At 33.7% G+C, this 12,268-nt stretch overlaps 2 protein-coding genes across 10 annotated transcripts in view; both read left to right on the top strand.

Annotated features, from left to right (window-relative positions):
* LOC138318803 (WD repeat-containing protein 64-like) overlaps positions 1 to 12,268 on the top strand; it is a 70,784-nt gene that overhangs the window by 25,611 nt on the left and 32,905 nt on the right. For all 9 annotated transcript variants that reach the window (XM_069261513.1, XM_069261509.1, XM_069261515.1 and 6 more), the window contains exons 6-14: positions 2,916 to 3,026; positions 3,261 to 3,487; positions 4,723 to 4,863; positions 5,046 to 5,179; positions 5,300 to 5,427; positions 5,719 to 5,803; positions 5,972 to 6,120; positions 6,430 to 6,553; positions 7,037 to 7,200. In XM_069261513.1, the coding sequence (XP_069117614.1) occupies positions 2,916 to 3,026; positions 3,261 to 3,487; positions 4,723 to 4,863; positions 5,046 to 5,179; positions 5,300 to 5,427; positions 5,719 to 5,803; positions 5,972 to 6,120; positions 6,430 to 6,553; positions 7,037 to 7,200 (1,263 nt within the window). The remainder of the gene's footprint in view (positions 1 to 2,915; positions 3,027 to 3,260; positions 3,488 to 4,722; positions 4,864 to 5,045; positions 5,180 to 5,299; positions 5,428 to 5,718; positions 5,804 to 5,971; positions 6,121 to 6,429; positions 6,554 to 7,036; positions 7,201 to 12,268) is intronic.
* Positions 223 to 1,697, top strand: LOC138320057 (testis-specific serine/threonine-protein kinase 3-like). Its single transcript, XM_069263145.1, has one exon. The coding sequence runs from the start codon at positions 373 to 375 to the stop codon at positions 1,408 to 1,410; it is 1,038 nt and encodes a 345-aa protein (XP_069119246.1). The 5' UTR covers positions 223 to 372; the 3' UTR covers positions 1,411 to 1,697.

A 12,268-nucleotide genomic window follows, 5' to 3' on the forward strand; every position in this document is an offset into this window, starting at 1 on the left:
GGATAGACTTTATATAGAGAAAAAAAATTAACAATAAAATTCCTTCATATATTGTTTGTCGTATGGAGGATATGGGGAGAAATAAACTCGGTGTCATATTGTTTTCATAAGTTTAGTAAATATGTCTTTGGAAAACTTACATTATATCCTAGATTCTGAACTTACGACAGCAGTCTTTTAATTGTATCGTCATGTTTTTGTGACGTCATAGATAGACTTGCATTATGACGTCGTAGATATGTTTACTTAGAAATCGAGTCTGTTGAAAAATCCCCTGAATTTTCCGGGTTAGTTTCGATTGCCAAAATGTTTTATTAGAGCCGCGATTGGTTACCGGCAGGGTTAAGGTCGGGACCCAGGCCTACCAAACTTATGGCGACGGCAGAAGAGAACTGCTACGGTCCAACCGCAGAAACAGATGATGAACTTCTTTTATCTGAACTTGATAAACTCAAGAACGAAGTGGAACGCATCAAACCATGTAGCAAGCTTTTGGGGCAGACAGAAGAAGGCGCCCGGAAACTAACCTACCGAGCTGTTCTTGCCCAAAGAGGGTTTCTTGTTAAGAAAACGCTGGGTTCTGGCAGTTACTCCACCGTAAAGCTAGCCTTTAGTCTTCATCGCCAGGAAAAGCGTGTAGCGGTAAAAGTCCTGAATCAGAAAGTCGCCCCAAAGGACTACCTATTGAGGTTTCTACCCAAAGAGAAAACAGTATGGCCTCGGTTAGATCATCCGCATATCATAAAGATCTATGAAATGTTTGAGGATACATCCCGTACATATTTTATCCTGGAGTACGCTGCGCGTGGAGACTTACTGCGCTATGTACAAAAGTATGGCCCTTTGCATGAAGTGTTAGCCCGCCATTGGTTCGAACAGGCATGTTCAGCGGTGGAATATTTACACTCGAAAGCCATAGCACACAGAGATCTTAAACTTGAGAATATACTGTTGGACTCTAATTACAGCGTTAAAATAGGCGATCTTGGGTTCGTAAAGGATAATCTTGGACCAAATCACTTAAGTAAGACGTTTTGTGGATCTAAGTCTTACGTTGCCCCGGAAATACTGAAAGGGCGACCGTACGACCCCCGGAAATCGGATGTCTGGGCTATGGGTGCGGTCCTGTTCATTATGGTAACTGGCACCATGCCTTTTGATGAAGCCCGTGGAAACAAGGCCATGCTGGCGGAACATAGGAAGATGGAGTTCTGCTGGAAAGGGGCCACAGAAAAGTGCCAAGAACTTATTTTATTTCTCTTTACCTACATGTTTGAAGACCGACCATCAATAACCGAGGTTAAGCAGCAACCATGGATGACAATATCGGACGCGGAACTAGAGGAAACTGCACCCAAACCGAAACGAAAAAGAGACAGTGTAGAACCACCCGTCCAGGCCTCCGGGTGACGTCAGATAGTACAGTGGAGGAGGATCCTACATTATGATATAGTTCACATATTCATATATATTCTATTTTGGATTGCAGTGTTTTATTTAATTGAAAAGTTTAATATATAAAATTGCTTCATATACATGTGAACATTCATTGCTTCATATACGTGTGAACAATCTACATGTGTTTTCCTATTAAAAGAAATTATTCTTTTACAGCTCTTGGAAATGTATTGTATTGTCAAAAATTTGTTAACGAATACTGTTCAGTATTGTAATAAAAATGTAGTGAGAACTATGTCTGTCTGTAAATTATCCATTTCTTTTTGTAATCTTTAATTCAATTTAATTCACATTTAAAGAGAAAATCATACAAACTATTGCAAAATAAACTATTCATTTCATGACAAAATGCATACCTTTGTCATGAGCCAATAAAAAGACGACACTGCCATACGGAATTTTCGATATCGTGAAAATGACGTCATTACCGAGAATGCGACGTCACTTTTTTGCGGGACTCTATGTAGGACAGTTGCAGGATAAAGCTGTGTATTATGATCGTTATATAATTGTATTTATCTTGCACTTTGTACATACAAAAGACGAAATAGGCCTACAGTTTAAAGATTCCATCGGTTGAAATGATCAGAGATATCATAAACCTTGTGAAGACATTTATTAGCCAATACTTTTGTTATATGTCATTTTGATATGGTATTCTAAATATGTGTCGGTTTAAATGGGTATATATGCATGTAAGACGCTCGAATGCAATGAGACGATGATGTAAAGCGATGATCGAGTGATATATAACGACCTCGTTCTTTCATAACCCTTGATGTAGGTATAACCTTGTCGTGGTACAGTATCAGAATCGGTAATAGAAAAATCTGAACCTTTTTATCTTTTGTATTTTTGCCAACCTGCGTCACCAACAAACTTTCATAACTGGCCAAGATAAGTCCATTACAATACCTCTCTTATTATTTCAACAAACTTTTCTTAATTGGATCCAAAAATACGTATATGATTGCACTTAACTGCACGTTAATTTAGATTGTAACATAAACGCATGCGCCGGTTGTTGGACAAGATAAAAAGAATAACAATATATTTACCCCTATAGACTCTTATTTCTTAAGAAACGATCGTATACTATTTCTTGGAAAATTTAGATACATATCAGTTGACCTCAGATCCTCTAAAGGCGTTATAAAATTTGGTTTACCAATGACTCTTTTGTTAGAATGTTAGTCTTTAGCACACTCACATGCCCCTTGCCAATAAGGATGTATGTTTCTCAAAAATTTGATAAATGAAAAGATCTGTGTTGTCGTTATGAAGTCCTTCGGTGAGACATTTCCATACTTTCAAAAGTTGTTATGGGAGGGATGATGACTGGCGATGAAGCGACAAGTCACACACATCAACATATCAGCAGAACTTTGTGTATGTATTTTAACAAAAGAATTTTTCTAACTTGTATGATTTGTGATAACAATGATATTCCATTACAGGAGCCTGCATGGGTAACAGGGTGTGACTACCTCCCCGGGATCCGGCGGACTGTGACCTGTACAGAACGGAGTATCGTCATCTGGGACAGCAGGTCAAAGGGCAAAAACCAGGTGGGTCCCCATCTTAACTGTTTTAATTACTATGTATTCACAATGTGGTTTTGTATTAAAATTAAATGTTTTGTATCTCCGGAAGTTGTAAATATCAAACATATAAGAAATGATAAGCTTACCAGAAATACGTTTGAACTAGTAAAGATACTTTTTTTTAAATTGCAAGTTAATGTCATAATGGTAAGTTGAATCACAATAAACTATTTACATCTCTCACTTGTCTATTTACAGCAAATATACTCAATAAAGCCATTCGAGAATTCTCCTCAATGTATAACCCACGTGACCAACTCTTCCCCCGCACACGAGGATCTAGTCCTTTTCGGCGACGACCAGGGCTACGTGAATGTCATGAGACTTGTTGCCAAAGACCTCAATACCAAGAACTCCAAGAACGACAAACGTGGCAATATCAACCTACCACAGAACTACCCTCTCGATCCGGATAACCTCACCTAGTCAGTATAATAGGGTAGACAATATAAAGGGATAGTCAGTATAACGAGGTAGTTAATATAACGTGGTAGTCAGTATAACGGATTAGTCAGTATAACGGGGTTGTCAGTAGAACGAAGTAGTCAGTATAACGAGTAAGTCAGTATAACGAAGTAATCAGTTTAACGGGGTAGTCAGTATAACGGGGTAGTAAGCATAACAGGGAAGTCATTATAACGAGGTAGTCACTATAATTTGGTAGTCAGTAAAACGGGGTATCGGTATAGGGTGGTAGTCAGTAAAACGGGATAGTCAGTATAACAAGGTAGTCAGTATAACGGGATAGTAAGTATAACGGGGAACTCAGTAAAAAGGGGTAGTAAGTATAACGGGGTAGTCAAAATAACGGGGTAGTCAGTATAACGGGGTAGTCAGTAAAACGGGGAAGTCAGTAAAAAGGGCTAGTCAGTATAACGAGGTAGTCGGTATAACGGGGTAGTCGGTATAACGGGGTATTCAGTATAACGAGGTAGTCAGTATAACGGGGTAGTCGGTATAACGGGGTAGTCAGTATAACGGGGTAGTCAGTATAACGGGGTAGTCGGTATAACGGGGTATTCAGTATAACGAGGTAGTCAGTATAACTGGTTAGTCGGTATAACGAGGTAGTCAGTATAACGGGGTAGTCAGTATAACGGGATAGTCAGTATAACGGGGTAGTCGGTATAACGGGGTATTAAGTATAACGAGGTAGTCAGTATAACGGGGTAGTCGGTATAACGGGGTATTCAGTATAACGAGGTAGTCAGTATAACGGGTTAGTCGGTATAACGAGGTAGTCGGTATAACGGGGAAGTCGGTATAACGGGTTAGTCGGTATAACGGGGTAGTCGGTATAACGAGGTAGTCAGTATAACGGGGTAGTCGGTAGAATGGGATAGTCAGTATAACGGAGTAGTCAGTATAACGGGGTAGTCGGTATTACGGGGTAGTCGGTATAACGGGGTCGGTATAACGGGGTAGTCGGTATAACGGGGTAGTCAGTAAAATGAGGTACTCGGTTTAACGTGGAAGTAATTTGTTATGTAAGGTGTTGGACAGTAGAACGTGAATGACAGTTTAACGGAGTGTTAGTCAACATGGAGAAGTAAACACATTTACATAAATAATGGAAATCTTTTCAAATTTAAATCATATTTAACATGAAAAGCATCCTACTATGAACATGGACAAAAACTGACAGTGTTTTTCATTGCAGTCCTATTGTAAAGAGAAAGCTACATCACGACTGGGTATTAAGTATAAAGTACTTCCCCGAGTTACGATGTTTTGGTTCCTGTTCGCCCGACAGCCGGCAGTCGTTTGTTCTGGAGGAGGTGGAGAGACTATACGATGACCAGTATGTATTGGTGACAGTCATACACTTCTTATTTATAAAAAATACAAATTCACATGACTCTCAGTCTACAACTGGCTCCTATCAGAAGGTAAATTTCTTCTCAATAACTCCAAGAAACATTTTCCGTCTCATGACAACAAGACTCAAATAAAATGTGGCAAGTATTTCTTTTTATATTACAGAGAAATCCGAGGTGTAAACATCCACAAGGGAGTTAACTGTTTCTCGTACTGTGCCAAGGCTAACATTATAGCTACGGGAGGTGTGGACAAGGTTATCAGGGTGTGGCACCCCCATATCTTCTCTCGTCCCACAGGTAAGTTTATTTAATGCAGTTTAAATTGATTCGATGTATAAAGATAAATAGAAGGCAATGAAATGTTTTTTTTTCATCTTACAATTGATTAAACTGTACCGTTATTCATTTACGTTTCAGGAAAACTGATGGGACATTTATTTACTATAGTGGATATATGTTGTAATGAGCGAGACCAGCACCTAATCAGTTTGTCAACTGCGAGGGTATTCCGAGTGTGGGACATCCACACACTAACATGTTTACAGGTAAATATCAAAGGGGTTTGGGGAAAAAAGTTACAGCAGCACAAAAAGTTTTCATCAGATTGAACCGAAAGACATTAATTATTGATGTGAAATGATCTCCAGTTCACGTTTTAGCAACAGGTAGTATAAGACTTATGTTCCTTCCATCCATATTAATTGTGTCATTTTCTTACGAAGGTTTGATATTGTTATTTACGCTATGGATATAATTTTCTTATAATTTGAAATTTTGTTTGTTCCTATCTCTATCTGTACGTATGATTTCAATATTTCTTATTTCATTCATTTTAGGTATTCACAGATAACGAGGAACGGCCAGGCGAGAAAAGAATATACTCTATGATATTTGATGGCAAACACGAACGATTAATAACAGGTAAATAAAACATATATTCCATCATCAATCATATGAATTGTCTCCCGTAGTTCTGATTGACTGCACTAGGTAGAGCTTTCAGCATATTATATCGGAATGGTCAAGTGATTTGAAAACAACACTGTGACACAATGTTATGTGATATGATTGATGTTTTTATCTCGCCAGGGTCGAGTGTAATAGATGCGTGGCCTTTGACCCGAGCGGTGCAGGACACCATGCAGGTGCCACACTCACACGACCGACCAATCAGCCAGATCGTGCTGAACTATGACCTTAATCAGGTCATCACAGTCTGTTCCGAATCCGTCATAAAGGTAACGACAAGTCGTGTAGATGTGTATGGCATCGTCTTTGGATAGGTTCCAATGATGTCATCAATAGTCTTAAGTTGATAGAAATCTTAAAACTAAGCCAGTATTTAATGACGTTTTAAAAATAACTCCATTTTGCTTGCCTAAACAAAACCTATAATTTAAAACATGTTTTATGAATCCAAAGACAGCTTGAATGTCTTACACTTGCTTGAGATCCCTTGGAAATAAATGATAAATAAATGTTGCTTGTAATGAATTAAAAACGATATGCTGCCACATTAAAGGAAGACAACCTCTTTTCCATTGTAGGTATGGGAAATGGAGACTGGGAAGCGAGTGTATATGATAGCAGATGCACACGGCCCCAATATAGAAGTGACGGCCCTGTGTCTGGACAGGTCAGGTTATAGACTGGCCACTGGTGCTTTCGATGGTGAGGAAGCTTAGTGTGACAGTAATTTCAATAAAGTCATATTCGAACTGATGTGCAACAAAAATGCCATGCTCCTTATAACCTATGTATAGTGCCAAAAGTTTCTTAGGTATGATTCGTAAAAAGTTCGATTCGAAGTACACCATATATGCAATTGACATCGGAAAAACAAATTCCGAATTCTGCTTTCTATGTGCAACGTCTGAATTTAACGTTTGTATTAAGCCATGGCCAACCTTATGTAGTGTTTTCAAACTATGACGTATCAAAAGTCTTCGGAGTTTAAGCAGTTTGTAATGACCCGAAACACGAGGCAGTGTTATTAACCAAAAATAATGCGTCTTTTGAAGCTGTGGTATAGGACACTAGGTTCCTAACATAGATTTAATGAAATTTTGGTGAACTCTCTCCATAGGCTAGTAGCAACACATTTTCGGCTATTTAACTTTGTTTTAAAGAGATGTATCTGGGTTCTAACCACAGGTTCTGTGAAGGTGTGGGACTTTGGATCCGGCCAGGAGATAAAATGTCGGCCAGGTCGAGCCTCCGACGAGGACTACAGTATTACTGGAATGATGTATACCCACCTGACTGGGGATCGAGTTATCCTAGCGGCGGGATGGAACAACAAAATCAAACTTATACTAGTACGTAAAAACAACAAAATCAAATTTATACTAGTACGTAAAAACAACAACAAAATCAAACTTATACTAGTACGTAAAACAACAAAATCAAACTTATACTAGTACGTAAAAACAACAACAAAATCAAACTTATACTAGTACGTAACAACAACAACAAAATCAAACTTATACTAGTACGTAACAACAACAACAAAATCAAACTTATACTAGTACGTAACAACAACAACAAAATCAAACTTATACTAGTACGTAAAACAACAAAATCAAATTTATACTAGTACGTAAAACAGCAACAAAATCAAACTTATACTAGTACGTAAAACAACAACAAAATCAAACTTATACTACTACGTAACAACAACAACAAAATCAAACTTATACTACTACGTAACAACAACAACAAAAAAACAACAACAACAAAATCAAACTTATACTAGTACGTAAAACAACAACAAAATCAAACTTATACTACTACGTAACAACAGCAACAAAATCAAACTTATACTAGTACGTAAAAACAACAAAAATCAAACTTATACTAGTACGTAAAACAACAACAAAACTTATACTAGTACGTAAAACAGCAACAAAATCAAACTTATACTAGTACGTAAAACAACAAAATCAAACTTATACTAGTACGTAAAAACAACAACAAAATCAAACTTTTACTAGTACGTAACAACAACAACAAAATCAAACTTATACTAGTACGTAAAAACAACAACAAAATCAAACTTATACTAGTACGTAAAACAACAACAAAATCAAACTTATACTAGTACGTAAAACAGCAACAAAATCAAACTTATACTAGTACGTAAAACAACACAAAATCAAACTTATACTAGTACGTAAAAACAACAACAAAATCAAACTTATACTAGTACGTAAAACAACAACAAAATCAAACTTATACTAGTACGTAAAACAACAACAAAATCAAACTTATACTAGTACGTAAAACAACAAAATCAAACTTATACTAGTACGTAAAAACAACAACAAAATCAAACTTATACTAGTACGTAAAACAACAAAATCAAACTTATACTAGTACGTAAAACAACAACAAAATCAAACTTATACTAGTACGTAAAACAACAACAAAATCAAACTTATACTAGTACGTAAAACAACAACAAACAAAATCAAACTTATACTAGTACGTAACAACAACAACAAAATCAAACTTATACTAGTACGTAAAAAACAAACAACAAATCAAACTTATACTAGTAAAAAAACAACAACAACAAAATCAAACTTATACTATACGTAAAAACAACAACAAAATCAAACTTATACTAGTACGTAAAACAACAACAAAATCAAACTTATACTAGTACGTAAAAACAAACAACAACAGCAAAATCAAAAATTCTACTACGTAACAACAACAACAAAATCAAACTTATACTACTACATAACAACAAAAACAACAACAACAAAATCAAACTTATACTAGTACGTAAAACAGCAACAAAATCAAACTTATACTAGTACGTAAAAACAACAAAATCAAACTTATACTAGTACGTAAAACAACAAAATCAAACTTATACTAGTACGTAAAAACAACAACAAAATCAAACTTATACTAGTACGTAACAACAACAACAAAATCAAACTTATACTAGTACGTAAAAACAAAACAACAAAATCAAACTTATACTACTAGTACGTAAAACAACAACAAAATCAAACTTATACTAGTACGTAAAACAACAAAATCAAACTTATACTAGTACGTAAAACAACAACAAAATCAAACTTATACTAGTACGTAAAACAGCAACAAAATCAAACTTATACTAGTACGTAAAAACAACAAACAAAATCAAACTTATACTAGTACGTAAAACAACAAAATCAAAACTTATACTAGTACGTAAAACAGCAACAAAATCAAACTTATACTAGTACGTAAAACAACAAAATCAAACTTATACTAGTACGTAAAACAACAAAATCAAACTTATACTAGTACGTAAAACAACAACAAAATCAAACTTATACTAGTACGTAAAACAGCAACAAAATCAAACTTATACTAGTACGTAAAAACAACAAAATCAAACTTATACTAGTACGTAAAACAACAACAAAATCAAACTTATACTAGTACGTAAAACAACAACAACAAAATCAAACTTATACTAGTACGTAACAACAACAACAAAATCAAACTTATACTAGTACGTAAAAACAACAACAAAATCAAACTTATACTAGTACGTAACAACAACAACAAAATCAAACTTATACTAGTACGTAAAAACAACAACAAAATCAAACTTATACTAGTACGAAAACAACAACAAAATCAAACTTATACTAGTACGTAAAAACAACAACAAAATCAAACTTATACTAGTACGTAAAACAACAACAAAATCAAACTTATACTAGTACGTAAAACAGCAACAAAATCAAACTTATACTAGTACGTAAAACAACAACAACAGCAAAATCAAACTTATTCTACTACGTAACAACAACAACAAAATCAAACTTATACTAGTACGTAACAACAACAACAAAATCAAACTTATACTAGTACGTAACAACAACAACAAAATCAAACTTATACTAGTACGTAAAACAACAACAACAACAACAAAATCAAACTTATACTAGTACGTAAAACAACAACAAAATCAAACTTATACTAGTACGTAAAACAACAACAAAATCAAACTTTATACTAGTACGTAACAACAAAACAAAATCAAACTTATACTAGTACGTAACAACAACAACAAAATCAAACTTATACTAGTACGTAAAAAACAACAAAATCAAACTTATACTAGTACGTAACAACAGCAACAAAATCAAACTTATACTAGTACGTAAAACAACAACAACAGCAAAATCAAACTTATTCTACTACGTAACAACAACAAAATCAAACTTATACTAGTACGTAAAACAACAACAAAATCAAACTATTACTAGTACGTAACAACAACAACAAAATCAAACTTTACTAGTACGTAACAACAACAACAAAATCAAACTTATACTAGTACGTAAAAAACAACAAAATCAAACTTATACTAGTACTAAAACAAACAACAAAACAACAAACTTATACTAGTACGTAAAACAACAAAATCAAACTTATACTAGTACGTAAAACAACAACAACAGCAAAATCAAACTTATTCTACTACGTAACAACAACAACAAAATCAAACTTATACTACTACATAACAACAAAAACAACAACAACAAAATCAAACTTATACTAGTACGTAACAACAACAACAAAATCAAACTTATACTACTACATAACAACAAAAACAACAACAACAAAATCAAACTTATACTAGTACGTAAAACAGCAACAAAATCAAACTTATACTAGTACGTAAAAACAACAAAATCAAACTTATACTAGTACGTAAAACAACAACAACAGCAAAATCAAACTTATTCTAGTACGTAAAAAACAACAACAACAAAATCAAACTTATACTAGTACGTAAAACAACAAAATCAAACTTATACTAGTACGTAACAACAACAAAATCAAACTTATACTAGTACGTAAAACAACAACAAAATCAAACTTATACTAGTACGTAAAACAGCAACAAAATCAAACTTATACTAGTACGTAAAACAACAACAACAGCAAAATCAAACTTATTCTACTACGTAACAACAACAACAAAATCAAACTTATACTACTACATAACAACAAAAACAACAACAACAAAATCAAACTTATACTAGTACGTAAAACAACAAATCAAACTTATACTAGTACAAAAACAACAAAATCAAACTTATACTATACGTAACAACAACAACAAAATCAAACTTATACTACTACGTATAACAAAAAAAACAACAACAACAAAATCAAACTTATACTAGTACGTAAAACAGCAACAAAATCAAACTTATACTAGTACGTAAAAAACAACAAAATCAAACTTATACTAGTACGTAAAACAACAAAATCAAACTTATACTAGTACGTAAAAACAACAACAAAATCAAACTTATACTAGTACGTAACAACAACAACAAAATCAAACTTATACTAGTACGTAAAAACAACAACAAAATCAAACTTATACTAGTACGTAAAACAACAAAATCAAACTTATATAGCTAGTACGTAAAACACAACAAAATCAAACTATACTACGCAACAAAATCAAACTTATACTAGTACGTAACAACAACAACAAAATCAAACTTATACTAGTACGTAAAACAACAACAACAGCAAAATCAAACTTATTCTACTACGTAACAACAACAACAAAATCAAACTTATACTAGTACGTAAAACAACAACAACAGCAAAATCAAACTTATTCTACTACGTAACAACAACAACAAAATCAAACTTATACTAGTACGTAACAACAACAACAAAATCAAACTTATACTAGTACGTAAAACAACAACAAAATCAAACTTATACTAGTACGTAAAACAACAACAAAATCAAACTTATACTAGTACGTAAAACAACAAAATCAAACTTATACTAGTACGTAACAACAACAAAATCAAACTTATACTAGTACGTAACTAACAACAACAAAATCAAACTTATACTAGTACGTAACAACAACAACAAAATCAAACTTATACTAGTACGTAACAACAACAACAAAATCAAACTTATACTAGTACGTAAAACAACAAAATCAAACTTATACTAGTACGTAAAACAACAACAAAATCAAACTTATACTAGTACGTAACAACAACAACAAAATCAAACTTATACTAGTACGTAACAACAACAACAAAATCAAACTTATACTAGTACGTAAACAACAACAACAAAATCAAACTTATACTAGTACGTAAAACAACAACAAAATCAAACTTATACTAGTACGTAAAAACAACAAAATCAAACTTATACTAGTACGTAACAACAACAAAATCAAACTTATACTAGTACGTAACAACAACAACAAAATCAAACTTATACTAGTACGTAACAACAACAACAAAATCAAACTTATACTACGTAAAACGTAACAACAACAACAAAATCAAACTTATACTACTACATAACAACAAAAACAAC

Source organism: Argopecten irradians, chromosome 3 (assembly GCF_041381155.1).
Source record: "Argopecten irradians isolate NY chromosome 3, Ai_NY, whole genome shotgun sequence".
Lineage (NCBI taxonomy): Eukaryota > Metazoa > Mollusca > Bivalvia > Pectinida > Pectinidae > Argopecten > Argopecten irradians.